The sequence below is a fragment of the Nyctibius grandis genome, chromosome 4 (assembly GCF_013368605.1).
Source record: "Nyctibius grandis isolate bNycGra1 chromosome 4, bNycGra1.pri, whole genome shotgun sequence".
NCBI lineage: Eukaryota > Metazoa > Chordata > Aves > Nyctibiiformes > Nyctibiidae > Nyctibius > Nyctibius grandis.
The window spans coordinates 993,280-1,012,195 of record NC_090661.1 but is presented as its reverse complement, the minus strand read 5'-3'; the positions used below and the strand labels follow the sequence as shown (position 1 = coordinate 1,012,195).

The window sequence follows — 18,916 nt, the reverse complement described above, 5'->3', positions numbered from 1 at the left end:
AGCGGAGAAGGCTGCGGGAGGGATCTGGGCTGTCACCACCCTCGGCAGCCCCTGGTATTTTCCCTTGCCGAGACTAACCTTTGCCCATTTGCTCACGAGGCCTCGGCAGGCAGGGAGCAGAGAGCAGGAGTGTCTCTGGGCTTGGGCCAGGTGTGGAGCAGATGTTCTGGGGACCTGTCTGGTCTAGTTTGCATGTGATTGTGGCAGGCGGGCTTTGACCGCTCAGCTTCTTCCTTCCAGCCACCCTCAGTCCCCACTTCCCAGGCTGTGATTAAACTTGCACAACCCTTCCTTCCACTGGGGCCGGAGCTCCTCTCCTCCCTTCCATCCTCCCTTTTGGCTCAGAGGAGCCAGAGGGAGCTGCCTGGACACGGGGTGGTCCATGCCCTCTCCCATCACCCGTGCTCAGCTCCTGCTCGGGCGGCAGGTTGGGAGCACACGCACGGCTGTAGCACGGGCCGTGCCCAGAGGAGAGGACAAGAACAGGACAGACACACGGGGAGCCTCTCTCCAAAGTTTCCCAGCCTCCAGCAGTGGGATTGAAGAGCTCTCTGTACCCTTCTTCATCCCTAAATTTATCCAACTGCATTTGGCCAACCTGTGTCAACTTCTGACATCCCGGATGGCCCGTGGCAAGACGCTCCGCAGCTCGGCTCTGCCACCTCCCTTTGTTTGTGCCACGCTTGCCAGCTGCCCGTCCCACGGGATGCCCCCCAGCTCTGCTGTCGGTGACCAACTGTTCCCTCATTCACTCCATGCCACCGTCAGCATCTTGAGGAGAGCAGCATCTCCGCTGTCTCTCTTCCAAGCTGAAGAGTATTAAAGTTTCATAACGAAGGTCACGTACACGGGGGCCCTTCCTTCGTTATTTTTAAGCTCGGAGCAGAGGCAGCAGCGCAGAGGAGCAGTGGGAGATGGGTGCTTCCATGGCAAGAGCATTGCTCAGGCAGCCGATGGCCCGGCCACACCTAGGGTGTTACCTGCCCGTGCTGGCAGAGCCCAGCGCACACCTCGGGTACGTTTACTCTCAATCCATCCTGTTGAACCTGCTCCTGCCTGGTTCAGTGCAGCAGCTCAGCTGAGCTGCAGCTTTTCTGGCATTTCTTCTTTTTTTTTTCAGCTGGTGAAACTTTACCAACTTCTTTTTCAAGCAGTAGCAACTCTCAGCAACAAACCTGCCAGTCCTACGGACCTGCAGTTAACCCTGAGCACCTTCCGTGTCACGTTGGCTCTCCTGCTCTGCCCCTTCTACTGCAAAAAAGAAAAGGGGGAAAAAATCCAGTCAACATTTTACCCATGTTGTTCACATCCAGCCTGCTCTGGCTTCATTTGATGCCTCGTTGGGGTGAGTGTGTGCCTGGATGCTGGCCTGGACCCTCCCTTTACCACCTTGGGTTCTCTGCTGTTGAAACTCTGCAGGGCCTGTGGAGAACGCTGGCTTACACCGTCTGGGAATCAGCCCCCAAACTGCCCTTTCCATAGCTCACATGTACTACTGCCCTGCTGTGGTTTAGAGAAGGGTTTGTGTTCTCAGGAGGTGGAAAAATAGAGGTGAATCAGCAATGCTCCTGCCTGCGTGGTCAGGTGCCAAGCCCATCTGGAGATCATCTAGAGATGCTGGCGTGCAGGTGCCTGGTGGTACAAGACTCCTTCTCCTGCCAGCCCCGGGGACCTGACTCTTCTCATGTGGATCTGAGCATGGATCAAGCCTGTTGAAGTCCATCTAATTCCGATCAGAACTGCTTGGGTGCAGTCTGGGACACGCTCTCCATCACAGAAGTCCTGCTTGTGTCAGGTATTAAGGGCTGGAGTCTCAGCAAGGGACAATTTGGGTCAGTGTGCATCGACTGAGGAGCCATCACCTACCACCTAACCTCCCACCAGGCAAGCAACATCCCCACCTGCACAGGCTACCTGGACACGTGTTATTCCTCTTCCTTCTTCAAGGAGTTTCAAAAGTCCTATATCCCAACCTGGAAGCAACGCCAAGAGCAGCAGGTGCTGAAAACAGGACGAGCTGCCTGGCTGTGGGAAAGTCAGCGCTGGAGATTAACCCCGGGGATGGCCACAGACAAGCCCATTCGCTCCTGCCCCCGAGGAAAGCATGGAGATCGTTGGAGGGAACAGCGAGGTTTTAATTAGTGCTCCCTTCTGCATGAAGCCTGGCTCTGCTGCTCTGTCTCCTCAACGAACACAGCTCTAATTAAGAGGCAGCAGTGGCAGGAGCGAGAGCAGGCTCCAGCCTGTGGTTTATGAAGGGATGTCGTGGGTGCAATTACCTTCCTCTCTTCTCCTCTCCCCAGTGCTTTTATAAAGGGAATTTACTGATGAAAGGAGCGTCTCAGGCTCAGGCAGATGGACGCCGCTGTGTTTATCTACATCAACTAGTGATAGGACAAGAGGACACAGCCTCAAGCTTGGCCAGGGGAGGGTCAGGTTGGACATTAGGAAGCATTTCTTCTCAGCAAGGGTCATTAGCCATTGGAAGGGGCTGCCCAGGGAGGTGGTGGAGTCACCATCTCTGGAGGGGTTGAAGAAAAGCCTGGACATGGCACTTAGTGCCCTGGTCTAGTTGCCATGGTGGTGTCAGGGCAAGGGTGGGACTCGATGATCCCAGAGGTTTCTCTGATTGATTCTGTGAGTCCTGTTGGTGCTCCACTTGCATCGTCCACAGCAATGAGGTGGGTCAGCGTTTGGGTTTTGCTTTGTATGTGCTGGTGTGGGAATCTGGGGGAGCCCATGGCTTTGGGTGGCAGCTCTAGCTCTCCTGGCAGCCAACACCTCTAACGTGTGAAGAGGTTAGAGCTATCTCGGCTCCAAATAGTTCCTACTTGTGGTCATCTTCAGCGATAGGAAAGTTACGTGTGACAGTCTGGGGGAGGGCAGCGTTGACTCGGACTCTGCCTGTTCCCTTGATCTAATCGCCGTCCTGCCAGCAGCAGGATTTCACTTTCTGAATTACTCAGCGGTGGCGAGCATTGCTGCTGGGTGGCTGAACTTTGGTTTATTGCCTTTCAGATGCTCTGCACTTTACCTTTGTAGGATATAAATCTGGACAGGCTGAGCCTGATAAGGCAGTGGGGGAAAAAGAAATAAAAAGGGAAGCAGGAAGAACAAAATTCAAAGAGGTTCCAGTTGTGCAAAGCTTTTGGGGGCCAGTACCCCAACTGCAAACCAAAAAAAGGAAAGTGTCCACTGGCCCTTTCCAAGGTGGTGGTGAAAGACCCCAGCCCACCAGATGTGGAGCGTTACTGCTCCACCAGCCACCAAAAGAGCTGCCTTCACCTCGGGAAGGCTGGGCTGGGGGCCTGAGAGCCACGAGGGCTCCTTTGTGCCACATCTGGTGGCATTGGGTCGATGGTTGGACTTGATGATCTTTTAGGTCTTTTCCAACCTATGTTTCTATGATTCCTGCCCGGGTCTTGGTGCCCATGGCCCTGGGGGTGCTCAGCTCCTCCACCCCAGCTGAAATGCCTGGAGAAGCCGTGGCGGTGTGCTGGGGAGTGGGAGAGGAGAAGAGGTGGCTAGGTGGGCTGATGCCTCAGCGGGTGAAGACCCAACCGTGGTCTGGGTGTAGGAATGTGCCCCTGGCACCTGAGGTGAGGATTTCTGGCACATGAGACGTGTTTGCTCATCTCAGCAGGGTAAGGAAATCCTTTGGGGGAGATGCCTGTGAGCGGGGTTGATGTGTGACCCTCTGTAGGCAGCGGTGGATGGAAGGGTGTGGAGCACCCTGAGCAGGCCCTGGGTGCCACGCCAGCCGGGGCTGTGCCTTGGCCTCTGGGCTGGCATGGAGCAGCCTCTTGCCTTGTGCAATGTGAGGGTCCCCCTGCTCCAGTCGTGCCTGCAGGAACAGTCACCTCCGGGCTCGGCTCGGTGCTTCCAACCAAATCAGGGCCACAGGAGCTTGTCTGGCTGCTTCTGTCGCCGGCCCGGGGCCGCCGAGCAGGCAGAGCCTGTGACTCCCCACCCTCGGCTTCCCCTTCCCGTGGGCTGGGGAGCCTTTGCTCTGCTCCCTCGTGGGCTGGCGGCGGCGAGCACGGTGCAGCAACGCCCTCGGGAGCGTTTGGGGAATGGGAATGAGGGCTGGGGAACGGGGACGATCTCCAAACCGGTCCAGCGCGCAGCTACACACCCTCCCCTCCCTCCCTAATTGCGATTCCTCCTGATTTAGCTGGATTACCAGGAAAATGCCAGGGCTTTTTTGGTTAACCCCCCCCAGCATCGTGCATTTCAAGTTTGTGGACTAAATGTTTTAGGGATGGCTGACGGCACACTTTCCCTGAGCTTTGCCTTTCCAAACCCGCTGCAAGCAGCCAGAGCTGCTGTTCGCAGCCCACCCGCTTACATGGGAGGGCACGTGAAATCCCCACCGCTGTGACCCTGGCAGATGGAAAGCTGGGTGGTCCCGTGGGCAGGTGGAGATCCGGGAGCCAAATCGTGATCTCGGGCCTCCTTGGATCTCGTCTCCTGCCTCGCTCGGTGCCCGGCACCATTTCTGATGGCGCAAGGACTCTTCTGTAACGCGGTCGGATGAGCAGGGAGGCTTGCTGAAGGTACCACCCTTCCCCTCCCTTCGAGTGGGAGGCTTGAATTCCTCCTGGGCAGGCAGGTGGGTATTTTTCTGGGCACCCGCTGAACCTTGGCCACAGCAGGGTGGTTGGGGAGGCTGCGCTGACCGAGTCACGTGCTGCTGGGTCTGCCCGGTGCTGCGTGCGTGCCGCTGTTCAGGCGGGCAGCCTGCTGCTGACAAAGCTTTACTGCAGTGCAGGAAACCATCCCTGTCCCTCCGGGAATCCTGTGGACTTTCCTTGGCACTTGTGCTTGGGGGACACTAAGGAAGGCTCATAAGGCTTGAGTATTTGTAGAGGGTGATTAATTTTATTGCCAATCAGATCAAACTCGGAGGCTAAAGGCCGTGCAGCAACGTCTGCCCTGGAGTTAAGAGCAGTGCTGCTGACTGCTGTCTGTGAAGCAGACACAAGGCCAGGCTCCAGCCCCGCACGAGGAGAAAACTGCTGAGTCTTCAGCAAACCTGCCCTGACCTGGCACTTTGAAGGAGACCATGGCATGGAAGAGAGAAAGGAAGGAGAGAGTGTGATGGAGACACGGCTCCAAAGCAGCGCCCGGGCTCCAGCCCTCTGGGAATAATACTCCGAGGCTCCCCCACGCACTAAGCTTTGCACCCGGACTTATTTTATATGGATGTTTCTCAAGCCCACACAAGCCAACGCGTATATTCTCCCTGTTTCACTCCTTCCTTTGTCTACCACAAGGACTGAAACCTCCCGAGTCCTTTAACACATCGGGGTCTCTCCTAAACCTCTTAATTCCAGCCTGAATTGTCCCGTGACCCTATGAAAGGCGCATCCAAAGCCATCTCACCAAGGGTCAGATGCTCACAAACATCTGGTGGGTCTGGCCCCGAGGCTGTCCCTCAGCAGGGTCCATCTGTAGGACCTGTCTCACCAGGCTCAGGGCTGGGTTTTGTCACTCCAGCTGATGGTGAGTTGTTTGCAGTCAACAAAGGCGGGCACCGAAGGAGAGAGCCCGTCTGCCTCTGTGAGACGAGCCCGTGGCCCAGGAGACGTTTCCCCCTCATGTTGTGCAGCGCCCAGGCTGCTTGCCTCTCTCCTGGGGTCTTTGCCCACCCTCGCGGTGGGTGGTGACTGGCGGAGGGGCAGAAACCAGCGCTGAACTTTTTCTCAGGTGCCTGAAAACGCTCCTGATAGAGCTGAGCTCTGTTGTTGATGGCAAACGCACCGTGCCCTGCAGCGTGCAGCAGAGCAGACCCTGCTCCGCACTGCCTGCTTGTGCCAGAGGGCTGGGAGCCAGCCAGGAGCACCAGGTCCTCGGCCAGCCTGGCCTCCTGAGGCTTCAGTGGTGGAAACCAGCAGCAGGTACGACCCAGGCCCGACCGTGGCGGGGATCGAGCTGGTGGTGCTCCCCCAAACCCCAGTTTAAGCCTTGGTTTTAAGCAGGGTGAAGCAGTGACCACTCACAGACACGTTCCCACCGGGATCCCAAGTCCCTGTTGTAAAGGGCTCCTTGCTTCAGCGCCGCTGCCTGCCCTTTCTGCGTGTCAAGGACTAATTTTTCTCCCAATCAACTGAAGACTCAATCACTCGACTAAACGGAGCCAGGAATGTGCTACGGCGCGTGGTGATCGCAGGTGAAACCCCGTGTGGGTCCCTTTGTCAGCCAGCCAGGCTCCCGTGTGTCACCTGAGCCTGCTCCTGTCACTTCTGTAACTCAAAGTCCTTTTTAGGGGCAGATCCCCCCAACGCAGCCCAGTGCCGGAGCTCTGGGACGAGCACCCACCGCCAGATCCCATCCCCGTTACAGCACTCGCTTCGTGCAGCCTTTCAGAGCAGCCCAGCAACGCAAGCGTTACTCCCCGTTGCCCTAATTACAGCAGGGCAATCACCGTATTTTACTACTGTGTTGTCTCACAATTATTTCCAGTATTTAAAAATAACATCAGTGAAATCACTCGTCCCTGAGCCTTGGCCTTGGTGGAGTTTGCACCGGCGTTTTCCAGGCAAATAAGTGAAAGGGGACAGGAGAGCTGCGCTCCAGCTCGTTAACACAGACGTGAGGGAACGGGGCAGCTCGGCGTGATCCTTCCCCTCGTCTTGAAATACAGGGATGAATCTTGCCAAGGTCACGGGCAGGGAGGTCTCACCCCCGAGAGCAGCAGCTCGCCGAGGTGGGGAACAGCAACAATTCTCCGCACGCATCCCGAACGGAGGAAGCCCCGAGGTTTGCCAACAAACAGCTGCTCCAAACTGCGCTCTCCAGACTTCATTAGGAACAACAACAACAACAAAAAAAGCCCCGTTCTGTGCCAGACGGACATTTTGCTGCCAAGAAAGTGCCGCCTGCGGGACCTGGCCTGGCGGGGAACCGCGAGAAGGGGAAACAGCCCCAGAAAACATAACGCTGGTAAATGGTGTTTCTTCACCCTTTTACACAAGCCCATAAAACCGTGCACTCACAGTCACCCCGGCCGCAGCCCCTCTCCCGTCACACCCCCTCGCAGCTGAATCAACCAGACTTTTGAAGCAGACAAATATTGGGGGGGTGGGAAGTTTTAGGGGTCGCGAGGAGGGACTCACCGGTGCTGAGAAGCTGCTGGTCTCCCGCAGTTCCCTCACGCCCTCTCGCAGCTCGCCGTGCCCTCAGTCAAATCCCGCTGCCATCCTCCGGCAGCCCGGCTCCCTCTGCCTCCCTGCGCTACCCCGGCCCGAGCGAGGGGGGAGAGCGAGGCAGAGCCCACCCGGCGCCCCAGCCTGGGGGTCCCGGTGCCGCTGCCTTCCCTCTGCCCTTTCCTCCCGGTGCCGCTCGCCCCGGTTGTCTGAAAGCAGGTGACAGAGGTTTCTTGGCAGAGGAGAGAGGAGGGGAGGGATGTGGAGGCAGCGAGAGGTGGAGCTGGGACCCGGAGCAACAGGTTACTGTATAACTAGGAGCCGGCTGCGGCCCCGCGAGGCGCCGGGGCCTTCGCCCACTCCCGCTGCGAGGGGGCCAACAGCTGAGCCAAGGTGCTGCCCGGGAGGGACGTGTTAAACTTCAGGTTTCCTCCACCCGAGAACGTTTCGTACCCGAGGGCGAGGTTGGAGGTGGCAAAGGAGAGCTCGGAGCTGGGTTTCCCATCGCCGGCGAGGGAGGGGACGCGCTGCCCGACCGCCTCGTGGGGGGAACAAGGCGCCTTTTGTGCGGCCCGGTGCTCTCCTCCGCAGCTCCGCGCTGGCTCCTGGGTTGTTTTCCTTCAGCTTCTGTCTGCCCTGACATCTGCAGCGGGGAAAGGTGCCGTGAGATGGAGGAAGAGGGCAAAAGGTCCTCTCTGTCCAGCTCCCCGAAGCAGCCGGGGGTGAGGAACAGAGATACCCCACCCCGTGGCACTGTGCTCCTTAGGGTTACACGGCCATAAAGCCCCTCGTCTTGAGCTGGCAGGAGGTGGTGGGAGAGGGGAGTGATTGCTAAACCCACCCTTGGGAGGAACAGAGGTGAAGTGATTGCCACGGCACAGGAGGGGAGCAAAGGGCTCGCTGGCCTTGGGCACCAGGCAAAGGTTTGGGCACCAGGCAAAGGTTTGGGCACCAGCGCGGTGCAGCCCGAGCGGGGCTTGCTCCTCGTGGGAGATGCTCCTTGTTGGCTCTGCTCGGGCGACCACCGTCTGCAGGACGGTGTGGCCAGTGCTGTTTCCACGCTCTCTGGGAAGGATTTCTTTAGGAGCCCCAGCCTCATCCCATAACCTCTTGTTGCTCCTCTCTTGCTCTTCAAGAGCCAGAAGGAAATGTTAAAAGGTGGCAAAGGCCACTCCTGAGTTTCTGTTGCCGAACTGCGGGGAGAAGGTTTGCATTGTCCTTGGGGTCTGCCTTGCTGCCAGCTCAGCCCTGCAGACCGGGCTGGGGGGCCTAGAGGGACCCTGAACCCTGGGAAATGGTCTCTTGTGTGGGCAGACTTGGTACTTCCACAGAACTTTCATTTGTCTCAAGATTTAACATTTTTTCAAACAACGGGGGCAGTTCATGAGCTGATGGTTAAGCTGGACAACATCAGCTCAACGCATGGGTCTTACAGACGTGTCCGTGGCGGTGTGGGATCCATCTGGTTAGCTCGTCTGCTTGGAAAAGTGAGGCTTTGGAGAGCATTTTATTGCGTGCGTGTGCATCGCAGGCCTGCCCAGCGTCCCCACGGCGTGTGCTGAACCCACGGCACGTCCCTGCTAGAGAGACCCCTTGTCACTGGCCCCAGGGAAGAAATAGCTGCAACTCTGACACCAGAGAAAGAAATAAGGCTTCCACCCCGGGACACGGGGCTGGAGGAAGCCCGGCTTCCTTAGCTCGGCCCTTGTCGAGCTCCCTGCTGCCACGGTTCTCCTCGGTGCCTGCCATGCTGTGGGGGCTAGCGCCCAGCTTGCTGCCTGGCCCCCGTCCAGACGCCGGCTGGGGGAACCGCCCCGGGTGAGTTACGGCAGGAGGAATGCCGCCGGGGGAGCTGGGCAGGGGCAGAGCCAGCTCGCTGCAGGACAGGTACCACTTCGGTTTTGACAGGAGAACGTGAACTGATAGTGCAACGCACCCTCCCGCACCCCGTCATCCTCCCCACCGCGGTGTCGGTGAGATCCCAAGGGGCTCTCGGTACAGGATGACCGTGAACCAGTCCAGTTTGAGGAAGGAGGCACCAATTCCGACTAGCTTCCAAATGCTTGGTGGGCTCTGGGTGCAGCTGGTTACACTAAACTGCTTTGTTGAACTTGTTTCACAGAATCACGGAATCAGTGAGGTTGGAAGAGCCCTCTGGGCTCATCGAGTCCAACCATTGCCCTGACACCACCATGGCAACTAGACCAGGGCACTAAGTGCCATGTCCAGCCTTTTCTTCAACCCCTCCAGAGATGGTGACTCCACCACCTCCCTGGGCAGCCCCTTCCAATGAGGAACACGAGCAAGCCCTGGCCCCACAAAGCCCTATCTCTCTGAGTATCTCCGAGTCTGAAATCCCAGGAGGCCAACTTGCCTCTCGGGATCAGCCTTTTAAATCAGGTTGGCGGCAGACACCCCTGTGATGGCTTGAGAACAAAGACTTCTTCCTCACAGAGTAAACAACACCCAAACCGAGCTCCTCAAAATATGTGTTCCTCTAAATTTTTAATGCCGTTTTCATCCAACTTGCTCATCCTGTTTCAGAAGGGCTGGGCCTCATAATTAAAAGCTCCAGCGATCTTCTGTCTGGCAAATGTCATCAATGGCTTCACTGTGCCGTGCCCTGGCTTCTCCAAACAGTGGGAATGGTTTGGAAAGGAGCTCCTGACTAGAGGAACTCTCTGAGGTCAGGTCTCAATTCCCTTTGGGTCTTTGTACCAGCTCGGCATGGAGAGAAGCTGTCAGGAAATCAGGGTCACCAGCATCAGTGACGATTCCCAGTCAAAGCCTGGCAACACCCCAGATGAAGGAGTTGTCTGAAGCTTACAGACTTCATCCTTCTCCTACGTTCATCACAGAGCAGGGGGCTGTCAGCAGCAGCAGGACCCCAGTATCTCCTTATCTAATCAGAAAAAAAAAGATCATGGACAATTTTATCTTCAACTGGGAAACTGAAACAGAGCTCTGCTGCCCTTTGAGGGTGCAAACCCAGGCTGGTGCCAGCTGACCCCCAGCAAGCACTGATGGCTGCCCAGGGCTCCCTGAGCAGCCTGAAGCCATCAGGTGTGCTCTGAAATGAACTCAAAACTGTGTGTTTATATTGTGTGTATATTTGTGTGTTTATATATGTGTATATTTACCCCATTGCTGACTATCAGCAAGCCTTGTCGATTCTTGTTTTTCATCTAGGTGGTGATTAGGGGGCAAAAGATTCACCATGTTTTATAACATTATATATATATATATTTAAACCCCCACTGTTTTATAGAGCTTGAGGAGGAGGCTGCTTCGTCAGGGGAGGGTCAGGTTGGACATTAGGAAGCATTTCTTCTCAGCAAGGGTCATTAGCCATTGGAAGGGGCTGCCCAGGGAGGTGGTGGAGTCCCCATCTCTGGAGGGGTTGAAGAAAAGCCTGGCCATGGCACTTAGTGCCCTGGTCTAGTTGCCATGGTGGTGTCAGGGCAATGGTTGGACTCGATGAGCCCAGAGGGCTCTTCCAACCTCATTGATTCTGGGATTCTGTGATTTTACTCTGTGTGGCCCAGCAGACTGTCCCAAACTCAAACCATGCTGTGGGTATGGGCAGAAATCTGGCAGCCGTCACCTAATTAACCCCTTCATCAGAACCATTTTGGAGAGCACGGATCAGACCAGGGCTCCAGTTTTAGGGCCGTAGCCAAGGGGGTGGTGATCTGTGGTGGGGTCAGACACCTTGGGGCAGGAACACCTCCCGCTGGCTTTACTGAGTGTACCCCCTGGGTCTCTGCTGCCTCCAGCTGTGCTGATATTTTGTATTTATTGTGTTTGTAGTGAGCACCACGAGAAGGGAGGAAGGTAAAGCGCAGCGGCTGCAACTTGAAGTTAACGTGTGTGACCTTGGCTGCCATACCACCTACACCCAGGTAAAAAATATTTGCAATATTTCCTTTGAAACGTGTCAGATGTTCTATTGCCAGACCTTTGCATAAGGCAGGTGTGAATACCAGGAAAAACTGGTGCTTTTATTTGTGCTCATGCTCGGTGTGCGTTTGTCATGAACGGGGTAGGTACAGCTCGGAATGTTTGTCCCTCCTCGTCACAAGTATGTGATGAGCACGGGCCGTTACGCCAAGCAGATCTGGAAGGACAACTGGGCGGGTGTTCGATTCACTCAGATCAAACACAGAAATATTTGGTCCTTCCATTTCCTGGCTGTTCCTCAGCACCCGGTTCTGCTGCTTGTACGTTGTCATCGTGGGTGCAGCCTGGCTCCTGCTGATCAACAAAGGGCTGGTTGTGCCACCGAGGTGGCAGGAGCCAGCCCAGGGGGATTTGTGCCAACGTGGGTGATGGTTTGATTTTGACTGCGACCTGGCCTTGGGAACCTCCCCCGGGTATGACCGAGGGATGGAACCGGGCCCTTCCACAGGAAGCATTTCTTCTCAGCAAGGGTCATTAGCCATTGGAAGGGGCTGCCCAGGGAGGTGGTGGAGTCACCATCTCTGGAGGGGTTGAAGAAAAGCCTGGCCATGGCACTTAGTGCCCTGGTCTAGTTGCCATGGTGGTGTCAGGGCAATGGTTGGACTCGATGAGCCCAGAGGGCTCTTCCAACCTCATTGATTCTGTGACCTTCTGTGTCTTTTCTTCCCTTCTACCACCACTGCAAAGAAACCAGCAGTGGGGCTGAGGCCATACAGGGCCTGCACCATGGTGTTCTCAGCCCCTGGCTAGTGCAAACTGGCTCAGACCTCAGGTGCTCTTTCCCAGAGCGGGAGAATGGGCTACACAGAGCAGTGGCAGCAGGACCAGTGTCTCCTTTGCACACATCCAGCCTCGTGCAAGTCTGCCTTCGCGTAGCTGAGCCATAGCCTAGGATCTGAACAAGATGCTCTGCACTTCAAACACTTCTTAAATCTAATACATTATATATTTGAATAAATAAATACAAAAATAGGCAATTCTGAATATAAAAAGTGCTTGTACAAAACCCCCACAAACTCCCCAAGCTTTACATTAATACAGACATGCTTCTGGTATAGTAAAAACATCTAAAATTACACAGTTCTTCATTTAAAAGACAAGGCTTGAATGTAGTAAGTTTTGCAAAATCATGGAAATAAACACATTTAACAGCAAACAAATACACCTGACAATGTTAGACCTTTACATTGGACAGAAGGGTGAGTGAATGGTGACTTTATGCTCATCTTAGGGCCATCCTATTTAAACAAACACACCCTCACACTATTGCTGTCCAGACCTTGCAGCTTGGCTCTCTGGGTACCTGCAAAACTCAATTCAAACCTCTCCCCCTGGGATAGATCAGGTACTGCCCTAGTACAGTCCAGGAAATTACTGCAGGGGGCTGAGGACACAAATGAGAGCAGGAGAGAAACTGGGCCCTCGCACATGAACAGGTACGTGGCGAGGCAGAAATGAGTCCGTGCTGTGTTGGCCTCATTCATTTCTGTGTCACTATGGTTGCACGTTGCTGCTATGCCGTGAAAACTCACGTCATCTCGACAGTGTGTAGCTCTCTGATGCGCTGGCTACTATTCTGTGTTGGAAATGAGTAGTTAGTGTTGATCCCTGATGAATACCAGAGCGTGAAGTGGTTTGCCCACGAATAAGCTGACTGATGAGACAGTGACAGAGCTGCTAGACAGGGTATTTGACCTACCACTCGGGGAGATCTCAAAAATTTGTACTTTAAACAGAGGAAAGTCTTACAGGATTTTTATATGCAAAAGAATTAAATATTTGAAATATGAACCCACTCTTTTGTAGAAGAAATGTGTTGAAAACGTGTTGAAACTGCTCAGGTTCACCTGACAAAGGCGGCGACGGCTACGACCTTTAGCGCTGACTCGAGCCCGTACATAACGAGAAGAACAGCGTTCAGAATGACGTCTGCTTTCAGCACGTAAGTCTGCCACACCAGGAAATACACAGAGAGAATCACACTCCCGACCGTGATCACGAGACTGAGCCCTAATGGAGCCTCTTCTTCTGTCAGGTTACCCTTTGAACCTCGAAGGAAACAAAAAGCCGATATGAGTCTTTGATTTCTTCTGACAACATCACAAGCCATAAGTCCTGTTCAGAAAAGGCTCCAGTTCTTACAGCTCAGAGTACCTTGAAATACTGGCCTGAATCGAGGAAACATAAGAACAAACCCAAACACCAATGGACAACCCATTTCTTGCTGACTGAGGTTAATCCCCTGCCTTTTCTCACCACAGATAATCAGTTCTGAAGCTACAACCATTTTTGATCGCTCAGTCAACCATCAAACTTTCCCCCAGTCCCCCCCAGCCCCGCACTTAGCGTGACAACTTGGTGACTGTGGTGCACATCTAAGAGCATCCAATCCTGATTTTAAAATCTTATGCAATACCGAATCTACGTTCCCTGCTCCTCTATTCCTATTTCCAATTACTGTCGTTGTGGAGAAGCTGCACTTATCTCTTCCTTGCATCTTATTTCCAAACTAGTCTCAGTAGATTTTGCTGTTTAACTACTTTAGACTTGCAGCTCACTTCTTTATTCATCCACAGGCTCCAAGCAAACATGCAGAGAGCTTTAAGCAGCAAGCTAAATTCATCCCTGCAGCAAGTCAGCTGAATTCACCAGAGCCCCACCTTGCATTAATGTCTCAGGAATATCGAGCGTGGATTTTAATAGCAACTTGGTTTTGAAAAACGGACTTTGTGAAGTCTTAGCAAGCTCTGGACAGGGGTCAGGGGGGCCTTTATGCTGTTCTTAGTGGCCCCAGTTATATTGCTTTTGGATCTGTTGATCAGTCAGATAAAGTTTAATGACATAAATGAACAACAGTCTCCAACTATCTGCTACTCTGCTAAACTGGCATGTTTTGACACCAATTTCAGAACGATTAAAGATTATATTCCACTGAAAAGGCACAGTGATACCATGACATACCCAAGTATAATCGGAGCACCTCAAGAATGGCCATAACGAAAAGCAAGGCAAGATCAGGAGCCAAAAAATCATCTGGATAACTGAAAACTTGACCTGTAGAATAAGAGAGTGTAAATAAGCCAGGAAAATACAGCAGGGCCTGCTGAACAAACCACAGCCGTCTCACAGGCACACAGCCTACTCCTGTGTTAGACTACGTGCAACTTACTTTTATAAATAATCATGGCAAGAGTGGCCAAGAAGTAGAAGCTGTAATAAATCCCATTTACATAAAGTAGAATCTGTAAAGGAACAGATGACAGCTGCTAAGTGTTGTTAAGGATTTCTCATGGCAGTGAGGTGGGACCTGTTTCATAAAACCGCCCCTTCCCAGTAGCCTCAAAATACACTTCGGGGCCTTTTTGTACGAAATGGTTCAGCTATGACTGGCCTGCTGGGTAGGGTTCAGAACGTAACTTGAGATTGCAAATAGCAAGAGGTAGGATAAAAGCTCTCTGTTTCAGGTTTGGCTTCAGTTCCTTTTGAAAAAAGGTTTATTTGGTGTGTAGTGGGGCATGCGTTAGCCTGAGGAAACGAGGCGGGGGGGGTGCATGTGTACATGTACCCAGACAACTTCTCTACCTGTTAGTCAGCCTTAAGCACGTTGACCGAGGGCTGGCAGGCTCCAGTACATCAAACTCCTGCCAGTTTTTGAAAACAGGCGCCTCTGTGAAGCAGACAAGCCCAATTACTGCCCATGTGACGGCGAGTCTGGGAGCTGTGCTCTTTGCTACGTGCCTGAGAAAGGCCACGAGCTCAACTTTGACATGTAAATCCCTAAGAAACAGACTTCCCTAATTCAGTGCTCGCAAAACTAACTCTTGTGTACCATGAGATAATATTTAGCTCTGGTTGTCTGTCTGTGTGGATCCACTGCCAAGGTATCTGAGAGCTCCACAATCCTTAATACATCCTCAAAATGCCCCCCACGGACGGGCACCGTTGCGATACAGCAGGTACACACACACTGAAGGAATAATTTTCTCTTGTGGCACAGCAGCGTGTTATTAATGCAATATAGGAGACGTGCAGGACGTCCTGGGGCTCACCACCACGTGGAGAAGTTGGGATGTGGCTCCAAGAATCCAGAAAGTTTGGCCATTCATATGTATTTTTGATAACCAAATGATACTAAATGCCTTTCTTAGCCTTAAATCATACGATGTCATTTATATGAGTTCTCAGTGCAGATTTCATTAGTATTTCCACATCTTTCTATACTTAAAATATTCTTTATCCTCCTCCCTCTCCCCAGCCTTTCTCAAATCCTCTGTCTCCAAGCAGCGACTTCATCCCAGGCATCTTTTACAGCAACAGCCCATCCAGCACCCACCCACACGCGGCGGATGCCTTCCAGTTCCCAGAGCAGCTCATTTTCTTCAAACAGAACCAGGTTTTTGTGTTTTTCCAGTTGAAGGAAGGTGGGGCAAAAAATTACTAGATAGGTTCTAAGCCTGGAAACCTCTGAGGCCAAGGGTGTCTCCTCTTAGGAGGTTACTTAGATCTTGGCAGGAGTAAAGGGAGGGTGAATTAACATGAGAGAAGAGGAAGTACTACTGAAAGCTGCTTTTCCTACCCCTGTCGGCTGTGTCAGCTGTCTGTCAGGTGTGCTGCGTGGGGCTTGTGCCCATCAGTCCACAAAGGCAATTTTTAGCTTGGCTCCCTACAGAAATGAGAGTTATGCGATCGTAAAACGTGGCTGCCAAGACTGCAGGGTGGGTTAAAGGGGTTTGTGCGTGAGTGGGAGCCGACCAGGGCAAAATCGCAGCTAAATGCCAGCTAATGGGGGCTGGAAGAAATGTTTTACTGGTTTTGCTTCCTAGGGATGGTGCTGGGGATAGAAAACTCCAAGAATACCACAAACCAGCACTGTGCAGATTTATTAGGTAGGGAGATGAGGATGCATTTCAGCCGGCCTTCCTGAAGGTTCCCGCAGGTGAGGGATGAAAGGTCCAAAAAGGATACAACTGAGGAAGATCTGCCTTTCCCTTGAGAAGGAAAATACAAAGAGAAGAAAATAAGTCTAAATATTTACAGAAACATTCAAACAGCTGATGTTACTACAAAGGCCAAGCATGCTCCTAGGAATTTTTTTTCAGTTCACTGGAAGACTTGCTGTTTTCTCAGATCACACAGTTCAGGTTCCAAACACAACTTCTTCAAATACATGAATTCAAAAATAACTTTGGGGAAATCCCTGCTGTGAGAAGTCCCTTTCACTGAGGAACCCATCTCTTTCAAAACCTACAGAAGGACACAAGCACCACCTGGAACTTGTTGGTCCTGTCCTTTCACAGCAGACGACACTTCATCCCCTCTAACTATGCAGGAACAAGGGAGGCACGCAGGCAAATCAGGATGTACCACTTGTTTTTAAATCGTGAGAAAGCATTTGTGTAGAGCACAGGCCTCCTGGTTCCTCTAAATAACATCCTTTCAAACCGGTTCCCTTCAAAAGCAAAGTCATTCTGTGTTAAACCTTAGTGTGTTCTGATCACCCACAGGAATCATACAGAATATTTTCTATAAGTTAACCAATATTTTCCTTTTTTTTAAAAAAACACAAATAAAATTCCCTTGCAACACAGTGGCACTGACCTACTAAGTACCTCTTAAGTAACTCATTAATATTCTTAGCCTCTTTCAGGCACACGAGGAACTGAAGTTACAATCTCTGTTTCACAAAGCTGCCTGTGAGAGGCCGTTTCATCCATCTTCTGAGCCAGCTCATCATCATCCCGTCAGTGGGACACACTCCCCATCTTCATCCCTGGGCTTCTTGAGGTTAACGTCCTCATCACCTAATAGTTTTATGCAGTTGGGCCCAAATTAATCCCCACTCATTTCAGACACCTAATTAAGGTAGCCAATTTGGGAGCGCAGGGGAAATAGGCGAGCCATTTTTGGGGGTGATTCATGCTGTCTGGGCTGTGCAATGCCTCCTGGACGCGCTTCAGCTCCTCTCTGCTTCCTCTACAGGGAGTGGAGGCTCCTCACAGCCCCGTCCCTTCCCTTAGCCAAAACCCTTGGGATGAACGTGGTATTTCTCTCTGCAGAACGGGAGTTAAAGGTTTCGTTACGCATCGTGTTCTGTGGTGATTCACGGTTAAAGATGTGTTTGTATTTACACTCCAGTGTAAATCCTTCTGTACGTCCCTTCACAGAATCACTGAGGTTGGAGGAGCCCTCTGGGCTCATCGAGTCCAACCATTGCCCTGACACCACCATGGCAACTAGACCAGGGCACTAAGTGCCATGGCCAGGCTTTTCTTAAACCCCTCCAGAGATGGTGACTCCACCACCTCCCTGAGCAGCCCCTTCCAGTGTCTAATGACCCTTGCTGAGAAGAAATGCTTCCTCATGTCCTTCTTGTGCAGCAATAGGGAAATATCTCCATTTTAAAGCTATTTTAGACCGTGCGGGAGGATGTTAATTTGAAATACCACCACTGAGTGTGCAGATGGGTTATTATTCCCCAGGAACTGTTTGGATATTGAACTTTTTCTGTATAACCAGACACGAAGCTGTACCAGCGTAGCCTCATCGGTGCCGGGCAGCTCTGCCGTGATGCCAAGGGTATAATTAGAGTAGTACGATTTGACTGAGTGAATTCCCTAACGGCAGTTCCCCAACTTTCTTTTTAAACTATTTTTATTTAAAAATCATTTTCCCCAAGGGAGCACTGACCACATTCCCCAGGAGGGCTTCGATCGCCACCATCATCTGGAACATGCTGCCTCCCCCTGAGCAACAGGGGACATTTCACACGGGTTAAACGCCCAAACCCCACAACCCCCCTGGGACAGGGACCCTGCGGTTCAGCGGTACTTATTGTGCAGCTGAATAGATATTAAAATAGAAATTAGATAATTTCAGGTGCTAATCCACACCCTGGGATCGGCTCACTGCTGGGATTAAGGATGCCTGCATTGCTGCTGGGGGGGTAAATTGAAAGTGAAACCGGCTTTGTCTACCTAAGGCTGAATTTATATTTGGGGGAGAAACCTTTGACCTCTGACAGAAATAGAAATTAATATTTTTTTTTTTAATGAGGAACTGTTTTCCCCCTCTGAATCTCAGCGATTTGTTAATTTGAAGCCAGGGGCGTCACTCGGCCTCAGGAAAGCGATTTGCCTGCGGGTAAAGGTGCCACAAGCGCCAGGCCCCCGCTCACGCTGACACGGGGCCCGCAGCCGCCGGGATTTACCTCAGCGTGTCGCGCCTGTCGCGATATGCCTATCGCGCGGGGCTCGGCGCCGACGCCCAGCTCGATCTCGGCCCCCTGCCTCGCTCGCCCCGTGTCCCCCCGCCTCGTAACCGAACACGGTGGGAAACAGCCACCCCCGGTCCCCCTCCGGGCCACCGGGCCAAGGGCTGTCGGTATCGATGGCAACTCGCCGCTCACCTCGCCTCGCCACCGCCATCTTGGCGCCCCGCCCGCCAGTCCTCCACCGTCCCGGCAGCCTCTGCGCCGCGACCGTTCGTCCGCGCGCGCGGGGGCGGAGCTCGGTGCCCTCCTCTCCCCTCCCCTCTCCTCCCCCCGCCTTCGGGTGCGATCGGAGCGCTCGGCCCGGTTCGGCCGCTTTCGGGCGGATTCGGGCACTGCCCGTTCGGGTGTCTCCGTTCGGGCCGGCGGAGGGAGATTCGGGCGCGATCGGAGAGGACTCGGCACAGCTCGGCTTTCCCCGCGCCGGCCTCACCCCCGCCTTCGGGCGGGATCGGAAAAGACTCGAGCGGACTCGGGATTCTTCGACCCTCCGGGCCGGACCGCTCGGGGACTCGGGCCTGTTCGGGCGGGCTCGGGTTCG

General features: G+C 53.3%; 2 protein-coding genes across 3 annotated transcripts in view; both read right to left on the bottom strand.

The window, feature by feature from the left end:
- The window catches only part of EPS8L2 (EPS8 signaling adaptor L2), a 55,188-nt gene extending 47,838 nt beyond the window's left edge, over nt 1-7,350 (bottom strand). For both annotated transcript variants that reach the window (XM_068397728.1, XM_068397729.1), the window contains exon 1: nt 7,119-7,350. The gene's annotated coding sequence lies outside the window, so the exon portion shown is untranslated. The remainder of the gene's footprint in view (nt 1-7,118) is intronic.
- Nucleotides 7,351-12,085: 4,735 nt separating this feature from the next.
- On the bottom strand, nt 12,086-18,589 carry TMEM80 (transmembrane protein 80). The gene is made up of 5 exons (XM_068397835.1): nt 18,514-18,589; nt 16,074-16,096; nt 14,278-14,374; nt 14,070-14,162; nt 12,086-13,157 (listed from the first exon to the last, which is right to left on the bottom strand). Exons 1-5 carry the CDS (start codon nt 18,530-18,532, stop codon nt 12,952-12,954), a joined length of 438 nt encoding a protein of 145 aa, XP_068253936.1. The 5' UTR covers nt 18,533-18,589; the 3' UTR covers nt 12,086-12,951.
- Nucleotides 18,590-18,916: the final 327 nt, after the last annotated feature.

Coding starts and splice junctions, on each gene's coding strand:
- TMEM80 (XM_068397835.1), bottom strand. Junction 14,375..16,073: donor AAGGCAGATCTTCCTCAGTT/GTATCCTTTTTG, acceptor AACAACACTTAG/CAGCTGTCATCTGTTCCTTT. Junction 13,158..14,069: donor GGTGCTCCGATTATACTTGG/GTATGTCATGGT, acceptor GTTTCCTTCGAG/GTTCAAAGGGTAACCTGACA.